This window comes from Etheostoma cragini, chromosome 3 (assembly GCF_013103735.1).
Source record: "Etheostoma cragini isolate CJK2018 chromosome 3, CSU_Ecrag_1.0, whole genome shotgun sequence".
NCBI classification, from domain to species: Eukaryota; Metazoa; Chordata; class Actinopteri; order Perciformes; family Percidae; genus Etheostoma; species Etheostoma cragini.
Genome location: NC_048409.1, coordinates 19,207,519 through 19,226,675, shown reverse-complemented (window position 1 = coordinate 19,226,675; position 19,157 = coordinate 19,207,519). Strand labels below are relative to the sequence as shown.

Below are 19,157 nucleotides of genomic sequence, written 5' to 3'. Positions count from 1 at the left end.
AGAAGAGATTAATGTATCATTGGGCAGCAATAGTGAAGTCCAGAGAAATGCCATTTGTGAACAGAAAACTGTCATGCTGGCTTTACATAACATACAAATGGTTTGATTCAAAGCTTCATGTAGCAGCATGTCATGTTTAATGTTTGAGCGACTCAAGACCACAATCCTTCGATTAGCTTTGACAAACTATGTGGAAAAAAAGATCATTAAAATTCTTTTGGTATACAAATGCTATTACCATCGGATGCAGGTTAGAGCAGAAGACGATGTATTTCCTGATGATGCCATTGAGTTTGAGTGGAGGCAGCCAGGAGACAAACACCACAGAGCTACTGGAGGCTGCAGCCTTAACCCCCGCTGGGGGACCAGGAACTGGGGGAGAAGAAAACAGTGTAGGGTTCAGCAGGGCCAAGATAAACATATTGAATGTACATGCATATGTAGTTTTAGTATGTATTGCTATTGTATAATTGATTATCACCTTGAAGCATGAGCAGACCAAATATCCCCAGTTTGTTTAATACTCTTGAAAAAGGTCATGACAATGTCATGTTTTAAGTGGGAAATAAGTATTCCTCCACTGCACAGCACCTTATAACCTTGACTTTAGCCTATTGTCTTTCTGCTACATGTTTCTTTAGAAGAAACTTAACTGTACTGACACATTTTCCAAACATAAACTTCAAAATGCATTAAAATGATAATTTTATAAACACTATAGGGTAAACATACATATGTTGTTTCTGTTATATCTGGTAATGTATCGTACCATCCTCCTTAGTGCGGACGTAGATCTGCTCACTGCGGACACCATCTCCAGCGTTGGTAAAGGCTAAGACCTGGATGCTGTAGTTTGTGTACTTCTCCAAACCGTCCAGCTCCAGAGACGGCTGATTGGTCGTCACATTCCTGATTTCTCCCAGTTCTGATAAAGGAGAGGAGACACATGCATAAGCCTAGTTATAAAAATGGGTATGCACTATAGTGAAATGGTCATCTAAGTATGATTATTACGAACAGTTAATTTAGCATTCAACAGTTACCCAAATATTGGTTAGCTAACATTATATTACAATATTGTGAGATACTCAATGTATGAATGCATGTACATAATGGATGATGTATGGGAAGCACAACTCTGCATTATAGTATAAGTATTTTACTTAAAAAAACAGATATTAAGGGATTTACTTTTATTATTGCTCTGATTCCTTTCTCCTCTCCTTTACTCCCTCATGTCCTGTCACTCAGAGCTGAGGCAATGGGCCTCACTGAGTTATTGCATTTTGAATTATTGATGGGGACCAGCAAGACTGCAGCGTTGCTGCTATACAGCCGGGTATAAATTCAAGGGAAAAACCCAGGAACCACAGATATTCCCACCGTGCAATGCAGACTTTGTATTTCCACTATACTATTATCTCAGTGTTATGTTGCACGAATTTTTACATTTTTCATCAAATTTATAAATTGAATTTTAGATCAAAAATGTATATTACTATATACAGTAAGTGCAAATAAGTTCGGTAAAATTACACTTTTGGATGATAAGAGTCAGAAATACAGCAGTGCATGTGCTACAACTGTCTCATAATGAGATCTGATGAAGTTGCAGTTAGTCATTTATCAGGAAATAACTGTTTATATCTAATCTAAATACACACACAATGCAACTTGAATTATCCAAGTTACACTACCTCTCCAACTCACAACAGCATCTTACAGTATAATAATACTACAGCTTCCTCTAGGGGATGAACTATGATAAGCAACAGCAATTAAACAAGCATGATGACAAATCAGTTTATGTAAAATGTATGGCCTTAATGGCAGGTAAACTGCATTGATCATTAAATTATATCATTTTCTGGGTGGAAGACATGCAGAAAATGGTCACAGGTCGGACTCAAACTCTGGACCTCTGCGTCAAGGAATAAACCGCTATGTGTATGTGCGCCTGCTCTACTAACTGAACCAACCCAGCCACCGTCTGCATGTGTTGATGTTAGTACCTCCGTCAGGCAGGTTTGCCCAGTAGATGACTCTGTATCCCTGCAGGTTTCCATTGAGAGCCTCTCTGGGCAGAGGCATCCATGAGAGCGAGATGACTTCTGGGGACTTTGCTACGGCCAGGACACTTTCAGGAGCTCGAGATGGCACTACCAGAGATACAAGACGAGAGAAAAACTGAAGGACTGACAATACCAGTGGCTGTCTGTGCAGGTACCCACATTTAAGCAATTCACTGAGTACCACAAATGAAAAATAACTGCCAAACTATGTATATATGTACATATATATATTTGGTATTTTTGTGAAGCAGCTCAATTTAGTTGAAGATTTTTGTTTTTTAAACCAACCTATCCAATTTATTATTTTGTTGTAAATAATTGGCAAAAGGTTTTAATTACAAAAATGAGAGACTTTGATATAATAGTATTAAAGCTCAAGCCTGTTTGTCGGCTGTAAGTGTACAAATGTCCAGTAGAGGGGAGCCTTTCCACAAGAGTATGTTAGAGGTTTTTTTTTTAAACCATTGCATCTAAAAAGGCCAAGGCAGAAGAGATGTGGCTAAAAATAACAAGTTAAACAGCAAGCAGTCTACAAAATAAATACAAAATATATGGTTATATTAACTTAAAGCAACAACCCATTACACTAATTACAAGACCCTCAGCAGGGACACATGGACTTGGACCAATTGATGTTTACAGTAACACATCTATAACACATCAGATCAGATCCACCCCCTCCTTACCATCCTCTAGTGTTTTGGTGACGACTTGCTGTGAGGATGGCCCGGTGCCTGCCCTATTTGCAGCCTGCACCACCACGCTGTACTGAGTGAACTTCTTCAGGTTGTCCAGCACGATGCTCTCTGTGGTGTCCCCTGTTGTGTCCAGGCTGATGATGGTGAACTGGTGGCTCCCACCAGGGCTATACTCTCTGTAGCCCACCTGGTAGCCACGGATCACACCATTCTGCAGGTACTTGTAGGGAGGCTGCAAGACGAGGAGGGAAACGGCTTAGAAAACCGACTCATAACCTGTGGTGACACTTAGACAAACTACTCAAACATTAAATACTAAATCTAAAGCAAACAGAAGATTCATATATTGGATGTGTATGCAAGGTAATGCAGTTTGACTATATATTACATCTGAAATCTCATAACTTCTCCTCCATCCATGTCATATGTCCATAAGCTATTATGACCAAATACTTATCAACTATTACAGGTTATGAAATAAACCATAACTATATAACATAGCTAAAAGTTACTGTTGCTTCTTCTTAAGCTTGCCTTGATAGCTTGTCTTTAACTATATACTAACTTTTTTAGATTTTTTTAATAACACTTATTTTTTTCTTTTCTTGAGATTCTGATTAGCCTTCACAAAGTGATTGATAGCCTTTTTGGGGTCCAAATAAAATATGTATAAATAAAAATATAAACACATACAGCAATATTTGTAACAAATAATCCATTATAAAGGTTTAGCAGTCACAAGTCTCAGTTTAACAACTATTTACACATTCATATCATAAAAACATTTCTTTGTGTTTCACCCACCCATTAATTCAGGATATCAATTTCAGTGCAGCAGCTTATCAGTACGCAATATACAAAAAGTTTAAACTTTACCTTCCAGGAAACTTTGATGCTTTGTGGGGAGGTTGACTCCAGAGTGACATCCTGTGGTGGCCCGTCAGGAGCTACAAATAAGCACATCCTTCAATATGACTGCATGCTTGTGTTTAAATTGAAAAGATGATCCACCACTGAGAGCAAGTCACTTTTTATCCCATTCCATTTCACTAGATGGTGATGTTGAGTCAAGAATATATTTGCCTTCTCACTCTTATACAGTACTATGCAGTTTCCACCTCAACTTAAAAAAAAAGAATTAAAAAAACGTGTTTAATCATCAACGTTAACCTTTAAAATAATGTGAGAAGTGATACATGTTTTATTTAATTTGAAGTTTATGACTTTATTTTAGCAATGAATCTAGTAATATGGGGCATTTTAATGTGCTAGTATGTCTGTGGGGAGATCATTATAGGCAATAGAAGATAAGTGAACACTGATAGAGCTGACTAAAAGCAACAGTGGACTGATCTGTTTCCCCAGATATTAAAGATGATGGCCTCTATTTCAAACAACCATAAAATAATTAAGTGCAAGATGACTCAACAGGTTTTAGGGCCAGGAGGAGGAAATTGCCACTAAAGCTGAGGAGTTTCCTTCCAAACCACCATTCAGACCCATTTTAAATTCTCTACAGAGTATTAAAATGTGTGTTTTGAAGAAGGTGGAGTTTTTTTATGTACTAAGAAAACTATTTTCAGCTGTACCATAGTTTGACTAATTACATGTACCTCCTTATTGTTTGCAGTGTTCATATCCTTTTCAGTAACAATGTTATTTTTGAGCAGTTAATTTTACAATAGACTTTATCCTCACATTAGGCAAAACTGTGAAAAATGCATTTAAAATTTCATATGATAGTGTTTCCACAGTACTCATGAGAAGTTACCTGCTTCATCAGTAGTGATGGTGAGCTCGTTGCTAGGGTTGCTGTTGCCAATGATGTTCTTGGCGACCATGCGGATGTTGTAAGTGGAGGAAGGGTGGAGGTCAATAATCGTTGCCTGGTTGAGCTGCGGTGAAACATCTTTGGTTACCTGGGCTGATAGCCATGACGCTAGAAGAAACAGAGGGGGATAGTAACATTTCGCATTACTTATTTCTGGATTTCTTGTTTGCCGTGTAACTTAGTAATTGTAACATAGTAATAACCGGTTATCTCTTCATCTTGTGTCTACCTGATTTGTTTTTGCACTCAATATCATATCCCGTGATGGGGCTGTTGCCATCAAAGCCCATGGTCCAGCGGAGAGCTATGGTACGATCTTTAACCTCCCGGATCTCCACCTCTGGAGGGTCGGGTGGTTCTGAGGAAAAGTGTGAACACAACAGAGTTATGGCAGTATTCCTGAAAGAGAACTGGCTGGCGGGCAGACCAGACAGATGCATCGGTTTTACTCTGTCTGTGATTTACCCAGTGAGAGATTAAGGATAGGTCTGCAAAGAGCTGTGCCGAAATTAAATTAATATATTATAAAATTAAGTAATAAATGTTAGAAAACGTTACTACTCCTGGAGGGAATTTTCTTCCAAACAGACCCACCAAAAAAGCCATGCGCTGAACTGACTCTTACCTTGCACTGTGAGCTGTATGATGCCTCGATCCTCACCGAAGGAGTTGATGGCATGACAGGAGAAGAAACCAGAGTCCTCACGAACGGTTGGCATAATCTACAGAGAGAGAAACCATATGCAGGACATTAGGGTAGGCAGAGAATCTAAAAGGATGTTTCATGGTCGGCGATTTTTCAAAAAGGAGGACGGGCAGTGTACTCAACTTCAAGATTCTTATGCTTTACCAGAAAGGGGATAAACCCTCTTTATCCTGAATCATGGTGGACATTTAACTACTAAATTATCAGAAAGCACAGACTCCTTTACAGTAATTCATTACAGATGTACTCATTCATACTGTGTTTTAAGCAATTGAATTGACCTGAAAATAATATTTAATATTTTGTACTCTACTTGAAGATTTCAAGATGATGTGAGGATTCAAGCCAGTTTTTCTTATGCCATGCCTTCCCTACTCTCTCCTTTCCATCTTTAAAAATAACTGCGTGGCAGTGAAACCGAGCACTCACCACCAGCGTAGAGACGACTTCATCAGCCACCTCTTTGACGGTGACCACATATCGGCTGGTCTCCGGGTTGATGATACGTTCTTCTTTCTCCCAGCGCACCATTATGGGTTTCTCCCCGTGAGCAATGCAGCTCATCTTCTTCTCCTCGCCCTGTGTAGCCAGAGTGGTGTTGGGGTAAGAGGTGATCATGGCTGGGACTGGATGGAGGAGAGTTTAGGGGAGAGAGTAAAAAGAGCAAGATTAAAAAGGATATAAGGTTATTAGAATAACATCAAATATAACCTTTTTTTAACAGTATATTTACTTTACTTTCCACCAAGGGCCACTTTGGAATAACGTCTGTCATTGTGCCACGTGTAAAAAGGTTTTAGTCCAAAACAAAAATATAATTCAATCACATTTTGAAAAACATAGCACATATGCATTTTCTAACTAGGTTTTCTGTCTTAAACTGATCTGACAGTTATGACAACCATTTAAACACTCCTGGGACCATCAGGAACTCATATTTGAGTCAACCTGTCTCTCATAATACTTAGAAATTGAAACCGAGCCCTTCAGGTAAGTCTGCGCCTGCTTTGATAATGACAGTGAATGGTAACTTGCTGTTTTCTGAGGATGAGGCGGAGAAACGGAGAAGAAAGTGGTGACTCCTGACTGAACTCCCAGTTGTCTAAGCGTGGACCCAGTCTGGCTCTACGCCGTAACCACACACCAGGCTCATTAGCAACATATCTAGCCTGTGTGTGTGTGTGCGTGCGTGTGTCGTTTTGCAGAACTAGTATCTGTTGTGAATGTCTCTCACCGATACTACTCACAGTCTGTACTCACACTGTTCTCATACTCATGCTTTCTTTCATTCTGTCCTTTTCTCTCTACTACATGAAGCCGTCTCCCAATTATTACACTCACAGAGACGTTCAGGTGCTATTCACAGTATAATTATCTCTAAAGTGTGAAGCTCCTGAGTTGGAATACTCTATACTAACTTCTGCAGTTTGAGCAGACTGAATGAAAATGCCAATCTTTATTAATGTTGACATTATCTTAATTGTTATTACAAACATTGCAGGTATAGCAATACAAAGGATCTGATTTCTGCCTAAACTCGAGAAAATTTAAGTGAGTCAAAGCTAATTGAAATGTGTAAGAATCCTTTGAAAATGGTCAGAAAAAGGCAGTCAAGTTTAAATTACAGTAACTTGAGAAAATATTGTGTGGAACATATTTCAACATTTACAAATCCAATAATGTTCCTCTTACAATGCAGACTAATTGGGAAATTACAATATATATATATATATATATATATATATATATATATATATATATATATATAATATAATATAATAATCTACTAATGTGTTATTTCTTTTTAAACAAACCAGATCAACAGTCCAAACGCTACGCTATTCAATTGACAAGGATTTCCATATTTTGCTTGAAAAATGATTTAAAGCTACATTTACGTTTTGATCCAATTGGGGGCAGTGGAATCAAGTTATACACAAAACACTGACATATTATCACCCTATTAAGTTGATATTGAACATGTTAGCAAACAGTTGGAGCATCATTATCATTGTTTTGAAGTGGAAGTCCCTTTAGATCTATTTTGGTCTCCACCAACTCCTGAGTAAAATGTTTTTCTCTCCTGCTGCTAAATGCGCCACTTTCTTCACCAGCTAGTCACTTTACCTTGTAAATATGTAATATGTGTTTTATTGCTTTACTGACAAAACAGCTACCTGCTGCGGCAATAAAATATGAGCCATTTGATCCATGGTTACTCTACTGTGTGATCAATCAAATCATTTTTATTTACATTAGACGGACCTGTGTTTAGTACAATATGTTTATTAGAAGGTTTCCAGTATATGTAAATGTGTGCTATGGTGAATAATGTGTCATTGAAAATGATAGCAGTGGCACTATGTGGCAGATACCCGTGTAGTAGAGGTTGGAGGCCCTCTCTTCCAAGAAGAGATGAAATTTGTGCGTTTGAGTCAGTGTTTGAATGTCTGTACACTCCTGAATAAAGTCTGTGTGCATGTGTATGACTGTTATACTGTGTGTGAATATGTATGGATGTGAGTGCATGAGAACAGCTGTGTCTTGGGAAGCTAAGTGGGCGAGCACAGAGAGCGGAAAAGACTTGTGCTCATGACACATCTCAGCCACACTACACGATGGAGGAGAGAGAGAGCATGTACCCCTGCAGCGCTAACTATGATCCCTCTCCTTTGCTCTCTCACTCCATCTCCCTCCTCAGGCTCCCACCAGGACAGCGATGATTTAATGATGAGAGAGACCACTTTGATTATTCATACGCAGCAGACAAGTCCACCGGCCGTGCTGTTGTCTCACACAGACACACACGCATTTGAACATACACAGACATGCACGAATAACGACAGACGCACTCACACACCCATGCACATTCTGAAATACACAAAGACAAATACAGAGATAGTGGCCCAGCACACTCATACAGTATGCAAGTGTAGAAACACTGACAAGATAAAAAAAACAAAAAACATAAGGATGCACATGCACAAACAAATGCAAACCAAAACAGAAGCAATGGCACACACAAACAACCAAAAACACAATTTAAAAATGCATACATGCCTCCCCTCTCACACAGTATTCTCCTGGGTCAAAACAGTATTTGTAGCAAACTTTGTAATAATTTGTTTTGGCTTCACACAGGCGCTACTTTGATTCATATTGCTTGTACTAGAAGTTCCAGGATGGTTGAACAATCACGAGTTAATTAAAGTACTTGAATTTATAATGAATCGTTTGTTATTGTAAATTGCCCTGATGTGTTAAACCAAACCCATTCGGCAGCACAAGCACAATGCTACTGATTGTTTTTCCCTATGTTTCAGAGTGAGTGGATAGACAGGAAAGGTGGGAGAGAGATGGGGGATGACACGCAGCAAAGGGCCGCAGGTTGGATTCTAACCCGGGCTGCTGCAAAGGCCTCAGCCTACATGGGCCACATGCTTTTACTGGGTAAGCTAGAGGTCGCCCCAGCTCAAACAGACCTTAATGCTGATACTATTATATCTGTAATAAGCTCTTTTTGACTATAGTATCAGTTGTGTATCAGTCGGCCACTGATTTTTATGTGTACTGTAAATTAAAATAAAGAGAGTTAACAAGCATATGCACACACAAACACAAATCCTACACAGCAACACCCCCTCACAAACAAATGAACACATACAGTCTCCTTCAACGTGTTTTTGACTTTTTTCTCACATTACAATTTCTTTTATGATGCAGCCAACAAAAATCAAAAGGGGGACCTGCTATAGTTGTACGTGTGCTAGTGTGCACACATGAGGCCTGTGCATGTGTGTGTATGTGCACCTTCAATGCACGCCTACCCCCGACATGATGAAATGTGTCAGACTGGAGAGTGCCAACGTTTAAACCTAATCTCTTATTCACTCGCAGCCCCTCCCTCTCCCTCGATCCCTGTACCATCATCCCCCTTCCCACTGCCCCTGCACAGGAAATCGCTGATTTATTTTGCATGGCAACTATGAATTTTAAGTGAGTCCTATTAAAAGAGCCTTCTCATCCCCTTCTCTAAATGTTATTGCTGCTTAACAGGGGCTATTTTCCCCATCTAAATCTAAAGCCTTGGCAGTGGAACTTAACATCGACAAAGCTTTTGTTTGCTCATCGAAAGCAAAAGGGCACGCGATGACAGCACGCAAGACTCAGCACTGTGTGTATGTGTGTATTTGCTTCTGTATGAAATTGTCTTGTATTAGAATATTCGTCATTAATGTTCATTTGTATGTATGAGAACATGCTTGTCTCTATGAATATGCATATATTAATGCATAGAGTATTTCTGTGACCTTGTATGTGTGAGTGTGTGCATGTACAGTATGTGTGAATGAAACATATTAAATGTCTGTGTATTTAAAGGTCCCATGACATGGTGCTCTTTGGATGCTTTTATATAGACCTCTGTGGTCCCCTAATACTGTATCTGAAGTCTCTGTCCCGACATTCAGCCTTGGTGCAGAATTACAGCCACTAGAGCCAGTCCCACAATGAGTTTTCCTTAGTACGTGCCATTTCTGATGGGGGGGGGAGGTGAAGGCGGGTGGGTGTGGCCTTGAACAACTGCCACTTTGCCCATTTGAAGACCATGATGTCTCTCTCTCATGGGTGGGCCAAATTATTTGGCAAAGGAGAGAAAGGGGAGATAACCTTGTCCTTTATGACCTCATAAGGGGCAAGATTCCAGATCGGCCCATCTGAGCTTTTATTTTTTCAAAGGCAGAGCAAGATACCCAGGGCTCGGTTTACACCTATCGCCATTTCTAGCCACTGGGGGACCACAGGCAGGCTGGGGGAATTCATATTAAAATTAGAAAACCCTCATAAAGTGAAATTTTCATGCCATGGGACCTTTAAGATGTCATGTAGAATGCTGAATCTAAAATGTTCAGTGATCTTGGTCGTGCATCAGTGGCCCGGGCTGAGGTGAGGCTACTCACTCGTTTCCTCCTCCTCTTATCTCTATGCATCTGCCGTGCAGCACTTGCAGGGCCCCGGGCTAACCCTATTCTTTTTGATAGCCCATAATTGCTCGGTTGATGTATATTTTTTAATATCCAGCAATATTACAGGGCCTGGTAATAAAACACAGGCTGGTAGAGGAGAAAGTGCAAGTGGGAAGAAGGAAGAGAAGGGAGAAAGAGAAAGCTGAAGGGGAAAAGAAGGGGAACAAAGACTGGAGGTGAGGGACTGAACAGTGTGGAGGCTTACCTTTTACAAAGATGGCTCTTCAGCAGAGACGTGCGGTTAAATCTTGTATAATAATAAAATTCCCAAAGTTACCAAATGACGTTGTGGGTGAAACTGTCTTAAGCATTTGCAGATAGAATTAGAGTTTAAACAACATTATCTGTATGTATCAGTTTTCAAGCAGAATTGCTAAACGTGTTGATATGCCTGTCAAGTTATTTTTTCTTGATGGCCCATAACAGAGGTAGACAAAAGCAGCTTCTCATTTACAGATCAAATCTGCCGGTTACAGTGACGTGCTAGCAGATTTGATCAGTTGTAGCTAGCTAAATAACTGAGCTAACGCTAACTATATCATTAGTTGAATGCAATGTCTGAGTAAATCATTTCAGCTGACTCATTTTAAAATTTGAACCTTGTAATAGATATCTTAGCACTTGATGGCTACATGCTGTACATGATTTGATGCTAAAGGATTTATGCTAAAGTCACATGCAGGTTAGTTGTCCAGACATGCTAATTTTTCTCTGTTATGTCAGAGCAGATACAGTACATCTACCGCCTAATCCATTCCACACACATTTGCTCTTTTGTTTTTGGGTTTCAGAGAGGATAAATACTCAACCCTGTCCCCTTATACGAACAAGCGGAACAATTTTGTTACTTTACTGGATTCACTATGTTGCCATTGTGAATGAATTAGAAAGAGAACAGAAAAAACGACACGGAGGAGGAGCACAGGTTGATGCATTTAAATGTATTACTCTAATATTCATCTGAGATTAATTTTTACTATTTACTATTTTGTATTTTGTAAGAGTGTGATTCGAAAAAGCTAAAAAGAATTTGCAAATGGTAAATAAATGTAGGCGTTATTGTTGGTAGTGGGGGATTTAGACACAGCTGCCATCAAATGAACAAGGGTATAGAATGAAATAAATAATGTGTTATTTATCTTCTTAATCTTTCTTTCATTGCTGGAAATGTAAGAAACAAAAACAGCCAGAGAGTGCATGCACAAAAGAGGCATGCAGACTGCTCTTCCCTTGAGCCCCTTCGTCGGCTTCTAATTGAAGTATTGACGGATTTAAATGAGGCTGAAATGCACTCAAGAGTTCCAGTGACTCATAACATGCACACACACAAAATTACACATGGTGCATGGAAGCAGACAGAACACAATGCACCATGAATTGATACACAAATAAAAACAGATGTGATTGCAAACACACATGCAAAAAGTGAAATAAGCCTAAAGTTTGTATGATAAAAAATCTTACTGTATGCTTAAAAATGAAAAGAAATATGTACACAAACACACATACAAACACAGTGAAATGGACATGATGGTGTTGGAGCGCAGTAATGGTCCCCCTTTTTTTAAACCACTCATGCGAGTAAGTAGACTTTTACAGAAAGCATCTTGAGTGAACGAGTACAGTTTGGGGTTTAAAGGGCATGAAATGTGATCTGTTGATGAGTGACAAGCATGTGGCTGAGCCAGCATGTAATGACAGCAGCCAATGACAGCAGAGGAAGAACAGCACAGAGTTGTATCATAGGCTCAATGAACTTACAGCTGTTTCCTGTAATGTGAATTATTCAAGCTGTGATGACATGTCAATGCTAACTGAATCATAAATGACTTTAGGGTTTTAAATGACACTGCAAGAAAAATGTAATTCGTGAGTAAATGGTCAGGGTGTAAAAAGAGAATAGCACTCAAATGTGTTTATTCCATATTTATTGTTACTGATGATGACACCTTTGGGGATGCCATTATGGCATCGTTGGCAATACAACCAATCAGATACTCAAGCAATAGAGTTAGATTTTGTGATTACTGTGGCAAAATATTAATAAACCTGCAGCAGATTTACTAACAAATACTACTTTACTTACTAACAAATTGGTATATAGTAATTTGTGATATCTTCCAATTAATAGAGTGGCTGCAGCAAAAGTGTATCAACTCAGGGATAACTGCAAAAAGGAATGCTGCATGTTTGCAAAAAGTTAAAATGATATTCAGACGTTTTAACAGCAGGTGTTTTATGGGACAAAGGCTCAGTAAAATAAATGTGTTTTAATTGTGCATGTGTGTGTGTGTCCAAATGTATTGAGATAACAGTAGTTCTGAATAAGATAATTTCGTGTTAGGAAAAAAATGACAAGTTCTTGCCAATAGTACTTGTAATGTAATTATACGATTGCATATTTTCTGAAGGCAAGTCAAAGTTAGAAGAAGAGGCTCTGTGCAGGTGTGTCAGAATTTTTAAATAGCAAAAAGAAAAGTAATAAAAGAATTTCAGTATTTTTCTGTTATCAGTAAGAATAAGAGACTGATTGTAGTAACTGACAAGCAAGGAACTTGTTTTTTGTAGTTTTTGGGTTGATATTATATTCCACTTACTATGTACATAACCATGTTCAACTTGTGGTAAGAAAAAAATATTTTTCAATTAAAAATTACAACTCAATTAATTCTTCATAAAAAGACTTGAAAAAAGCATGAGCATGTCTTTGATATAAATATTAAAAGTAAATAATGTTAGCGTTACGGTTCATGTAAATGAAACTACTAGTTATGAGAAGTACGCCTACATTATTTAGCACTAGAGCTATAAAAATTCCCTTTGATAGAGCCCAGAACAGCATGACACTAAAGCCTAGAGCAACAGCAGAGTGCGTTCAGTGGGTCAAACCCGATCTCTCACACACACACACACACACACACACACACACACACACACACACGTTTCTCTCTCATTTACTGTTAGATGATACTACTGACCATCAAGAATAATGAAAGTGAAACTACACGTGCAATCTCAGTTAACTTCTCACACACCCCTATTTCCCACAATCCTGAAAGATGTACCTACAAATCTATATATACTGTATAAACCACTGCTCTTTGTATGCTCTTTATATGTATTTTGGAGTTCACGTCCTCCAAAACGTACACTCAGGGGACTGTCACAGCCAGATCAAATCACTAATTGACCAAAAGACCTACTGGACCAAAAACAAAAAGGTCAGCGAGAAAAGGAGAAGATCTGTGCTGTACTTTAGTGCAACAACACTGTTGATTGGATTCCTCATATCATCTTACCCTACATTTGTTTATGGTGAGTTGTCTCTTTGACTCTGAAGGACTCATGTTGATATAATTGAGTTCAGTAGATACAGTACAAGCATATAATGAACAAATGCGGTTACCATTTAGTAGATGTATTTTCTATGAGCTAAAACACAATATGTATGACACAAGACCTTGTTTGTCTCTTTATAGCTTCCTGAAGTTAAGTTAAAATAAAACTTTTCTTAAAAATCAATGTTTAATACTGGGACTTAGATATGCTAGTAAGAGTTGAGTCTAATGTACAGTAGATGCAGCCAGTGTTTGTTCTCTGCTTGGTAGAAAACAAAAGAAAAAAGATTAGTACAGCCATACGTCAACTGCATAGCAACTGGCTGCTACAGTCAGCAAACTGACCTATGAAAACACAGAGAGCATGTTCTTCTCTGAGCCTGCTGCTGTAGCAGTGACAGCTTCACACAGTGGCAGCTCCCAACCTTGTTCACTGCGAAGCTTAATTACAGTGACACATGAATATCCATGGCATGCCAGCTGATAATATTGATAACAAATGCTGATTTATCCTGAAGGAGAGTTCTACAACAATGATTGTGTTGGCTTCCCATTTTACAGAGAAGTCAGAATTCGGGGTCAGATACAAGTTTCATCTCATCACTTAAAATGGCAAGTTGAATGTGTTTTCCTTGTAATTGTAACTCAGGTATGTGTATCAAGTACTGTATATGTACATGTTTTACACATTTGTGTTCTTTGGATCAGACTTTGGGCTGATGAGGACACAGAAAGAGGAAGAGGGATGCCTGTCAGCGGGGCTCCTCGTGCTCCAGTTTGAAAAAAGTAGCACAAGGAAATTAGGCCCCACTCACATCCGAGCACCATGAGGAGCCACTCCTGGCACTATAGGGGAGCTACATGCTAATGCCCTCTGGAGGCAGGAGACCTGTAGTCGGGGATGTTAACATGTCGTGCTTAAATATACTCAGAAATATAGGTTTGTGCAGAAAAATGCTCAATAACTCCTGGTGCTTTTAGTATGAGCATGGACATGAGCACAGCCTCCACTATTTCAACAGATGTACTAAAGGTTTGGTCAGAATCATGACCCCTTTAATGCTATGCTTAACTTATGAAGTGTTTTTATTTAGCTGAAGCTCATCATCTGTACATCTCAGACTCAGTGTGTTCATCATTTGCACAGCTTGTCTATTGAATTTGCTGATTCGAATCTTCCTTCATTCCATTCTTTTACAAAGTTAATGTTTGGCCAATCAACTTTACGAGGAGTATAGCCATCCGTACAATCCTGCAACAGGGAATCCTTTTTAACGGCTGCTTGTGGCTGCAGCGGCCCAGACACTAAAATACACAATGATTACTGCCCATCAGCTGTTATTGATCGTGCATCAGACGCAGGCTCTTACTTTTGACAGTGAGGTACATGGACTTGCTGACATCAGCTCCCACGTCGTTGCTGACCTTACACAGGTAGAAGCCGCTGTCGTCCTCCAGCACGTGTTTGATTAGCAGCGAACCGTTGCTCAGCAGCTGCACTCGAGAGCCGCTGTTCAGTGCGATAGGCTGAAACTGGGGGACGCCCGCACCTGGTAAGAAAAGAAAAGAAAAAGGAAAGAGACACTGTAAGTAATGAAAAAATAAACATTTAAACATAGTATCCAAGTCTTTATATAGTCTATACAGTATGTTTAAATGTACAACACGTGCCTGTTTAAGGATCTGTGTGATGCATGTATAATGCTTATACAGTGCTTGTTAGTGATTTGACCTCCAGTGTGTATGTATGTGTGTGTGTATGTGTGTGCGCGTTTGTGTGCGTGAATTCATTTGACCATTTATCTGTGTTTACAGATTTGATGACAAAGCCTGTCAGATTTAGGGAGGATTGTAAACATGTTTTTTAACACCAGGCCTAAATCCTTAAACCACCAAACAGCTGCTAAGCACAGTGAAGCAGGCCGAGCTGCTGGTGTGATGCAATCAGAACAGACATAATGCTCATGTTTAACAAGACAGCAGATTGATGCAGAACAACAGGCAGAAGGAGAGCAGAGCCGAGATGCCTTGCTTTGCTGCTGGCCTTCAACACTGAGACGAGCCAGTGAGATTCAAAGATGATAACTGTAGCTAGACATGGATTTTTGTTGATTATTTAATCATGTGTGTCAACTCTCTGGGTTTAGTCTTTGCATTAATGTTAGTTGAATACTAGATCCAGAAGAAATGGCCTTGGTTGAGGACACACTAATCCTAAAGAAATGGATTTGTCTGGTTTCAGAACAAGAGGAGTAATGCTGTGCATGTGTCTTTTCACAATTCTTAAAAATCCAATACAACTGGTATGTAGTATCCATCACTGAAGCATCGTTGAAATAATTGGACTTGGCATCTCTGACATATTCTGGCCTGCATCCTGCATGTAATTAATACCTATCTTTCAAATAGAAAATTATATAATCACTCTTGTTCTATTGTCAAACAATACAGTATCTCATTCTGCATTGGTAAACTTAAATCCACAGGGAATGTCACTGACAATAACAAAATAAAGCTAATGTCTTTAGCGCAGTCTGCTCTTATAGTAAGGAAAGCACTGTTTCCCACCTCGCTCATGTAGTATTTAAACACATGTGAACTGAGCCAGACATTGCATTAGCTTGTGTTGGAGTTAGCGTGTAGAGATTAGGCTATTTAGTGAGCTGTGGGTTTTTGATATTTAATTAAAATGCAGTCAAGTGGCCGTGGCTAGACTAGGGGTCAAGTGGTGACTTTGTTTCTGCTCTCCTGGCTCAGAGAGAGAGAGAGAGAGAGAGAGAGAGAGAGAGAGAGAGAGAGAGAGAGAGAGAGAGAGAGAGAGAGAGAGAGAGAGATCATTCTTCCTTGAATTATGGATTTTGCATATCCAAATGGTGCTAGTCATGCTAATTGTAGTTGACCTTTACTTACTGTTCCATATCTCCCAGAGAGACTCTTGTCTTCAACTTCTGTTGCAGAAAAAGACAGCCATTCTCTGCACAAACTGCACTCTGGCTTACAACAAATTAAAATGTGGCTTATACCTAGGCACCTACCCTGAATACATTTTTAGTACTGAAGTGATTTTCAGTGCTTCTTTGCTCACTGTAATCCTGTGCAACCACATATTACAGAGCACGAAAAACGGTGGAAAAATATGTGACGAAGGCTCGAACAAAACACAAAAACAACTTGAGGCCGGGCCAACTGAACCATGGGGCACTTCCTGCTGGATAGGTAAACTACAATTGGGTAGACACACACACACACCCACACACACACACACACACAGAGTTCAACCTAACTTCTTTTTTCTGATCAGTAATGGTCAGACATTACTAATCAGGCATGAGGCTTGCTTGTCTCTCACACCCACATATACGCCCGCACACACAAATCCAATCAAAGGGGGAAAAACACATCTGATTCTTTTATTCCTTTGATTACGGGGCCTAGTGCGCACACACACACACACACTTGAGTGAACAAATAAACACACTCATGCATCACTCCTCATTGGTTGTTGTCCTTCTGCTGGGGAAGCTTTCATCCCTTGTTATATGGATGAGGGAGCAAACACATGGGGCCCCTTTTCATCTGCCCTGCTCTAGTGGCTAAACTCACCTGCTGCCTCCCTGCCTGCGTGTCTATCTGCTAACACTATTTGTATATCTATCTGTCTGTTCTGCATGTGTCTCTCTATCTCTCTCTGATGATTCTCTAATTGTGCAGGTAAAACCCTGTAAGCCCCCAACCCCCGGTTCACAGAGCAGAGGGCTGTGTGTGCATGTACTGAATGTCTGTTCATTTTCACACACTGAAAGTCTGGCTGTAGATGAAGCACATGGAATCCACTTTCCTTCATAAGCATTACCACAGCACTCACTTTCAGCTCACATTTAAGGAACACAACCTGAGACCAAGGTTTGGCGCTGCTAGCTGCACACAAAGCTGCACTGTAGTTGGCAAAATTATTGTCAAATGATTACTCTTGAAAATTGATTGCAGTTTGACTTGTGACTGTTAAACATAGTGTGAATTATAACTTGTGAAGTATACCACTATCTCCATTAAATTAGGGGTTAATTACCTTAAATGATGAACTTCCATGTTTGATTGTTTAACAGGCCCTCTGTATTATTACAAGCCAATATATTGGAGCTATTGCAGAGCCTCCTGGTGACTCAGGAGACCCAAGTCTGCTTTCTTACTCTGTGATTTTAAATTTGAGAGTGAAATTTGCTTTTAATTCCCAATGATATTTCATGCAGTGTTTAATGTACCTTTGGAGTGTTCCCATACGATGGTGGGTGGTGGGTAGCCTTCAGCTGAGCAGTTCAGAGTCACAGTTTTCCCGTAGATCCCATCTTGATCCTCAGGCTGAACCACAAACTGAGGAGGAACTGTACATACACATAAAGTAACAGTTGACATTGATTCATTACTTTTTTTTGGTGTCTTTATTATGTTTGAAGCTGAGGTATGCAGGTTTTCATACCAGTCAAACACTACACCATTTGATTTTACCTTCAGCCAGACAGGAGGCTCTAATAAGTGATGTTTGGCCCTGCAGGGATTGCTTAAAATGAAAACCTGCACACATACTACAGATTATAGTAGTCCACTAGGTGCCATTAGATGTATAATATGTTCCTTTGTGTTTTCTCACCTCGAACAATGAGCTGACTCTGGTGCTCCACTGCAGCAGCCTCGTTGCGGGCAATACAGGTGTAGTTGCCGTTGTGGTCGGGCGTCAGGTTGGAGATTCGCAGTGAGCTGGTGAAGTCGATGTTGTCCACAGTCACACCCAGGCTGATGGGGATTGGCCGTCCATCTTTTTGCCATGTGATGTCTAGAGGGCGGTCGCCTGACATGACCACGCAGGGAATGAAGACACGCTGGCCGATGGTGAAGCGCTGGAACTCAAAGGGTTGAATGTAGGGAGGGACTGATAGTGGAGGAGAGAGACACAAAGATCAAATGTAATTTCAGCTGTGAGTTTCAAAGACCATCTTAATTCCCTGGATTCTGTGGCAGGTATTGTGTCCTTTTTCTCAGAGTAATCCTACAATCTTTTAACTATCTTCCTTATCCTATTAAGAGGTCAGTGAAGGAACATAAAAGACCTGAATAGCTAAGAATTCAGCAATAATTCCCCGTCATTCTCAGACTGGAACATTTAGTCCTTTCAGCACAATAAGCTAAGAGAACACAGGAACAGAACAAAAAAAACTTTGAGGTGATTCATTCAGGTTGCTTGAAAAAAGAAATTCAAGTGAACCTTTCTCTTTGTCTATTAATAATTATCTATTGATCTACTAACCTACCTATTTTCCAGCCTGGCTATTACATCAATCTCCTATTTTCTTTTTTATCCAACCATCTAAAAACCCTGATTGTAGGACTAGTGCATATTCAGGAAAAAAAACAAGTGATCAGAGTCAATCTGGCTGCATAATATAATGACACAGTTATACAATAAGATCTATTCAAATTGCCTACACTTTAT

At 39.6% G+C, this 19,157-nt stretch overlaps 1 protein-coding gene across 4 annotated transcripts in view; it reads right to left on the bottom strand.

The window, feature by feature from the left end:
- Positions 1-19,157, bottom strand: part of dscamb (Down syndrome cell adhesion molecule b) — a 117,093-nt gene that overhangs the window by 18,631 nt on the left and 79,305 nt on the right. For all 4 annotated transcript variants that reach the window (XM_034867088.1, XM_034867090.1, XM_034867087.1 and 1 more), the window contains exons 9-20: positions 18,318-18,596; positions 17,932-18,051; positions 15,040-15,219; positions 5,737-5,933; positions 5,227-5,323; positions 4,831-4,959; positions 4,542-4,709; positions 3,647-3,717; positions 2,759-3,002; positions 2,013-2,159; positions 770-925; positions 239-372 (exon numbers count right to left, since the gene is read on the bottom strand). In XM_034867088.1, the coding sequence (XP_034722979.1) occupies positions 239-372; positions 770-925; positions 2,013-2,159; positions 2,759-3,002; positions 3,647-3,717; positions 4,542-4,709; positions 4,831-4,959; positions 5,227-5,323; positions 5,737-5,933; positions 15,040-15,219; positions 17,932-18,051; positions 18,318-18,596 (1,922 nt within the window). The remainder of the gene's footprint in view (positions 1-238; positions 373-769; positions 926-2,012; positions 2,160-2,758; positions 3,003-3,646; positions 3,718-4,541; positions 4,710-4,830; positions 4,960-5,226; positions 5,324-5,736; positions 5,934-15,039; positions 15,220-17,931; positions 18,052-18,317; positions 18,597-19,157) is intronic.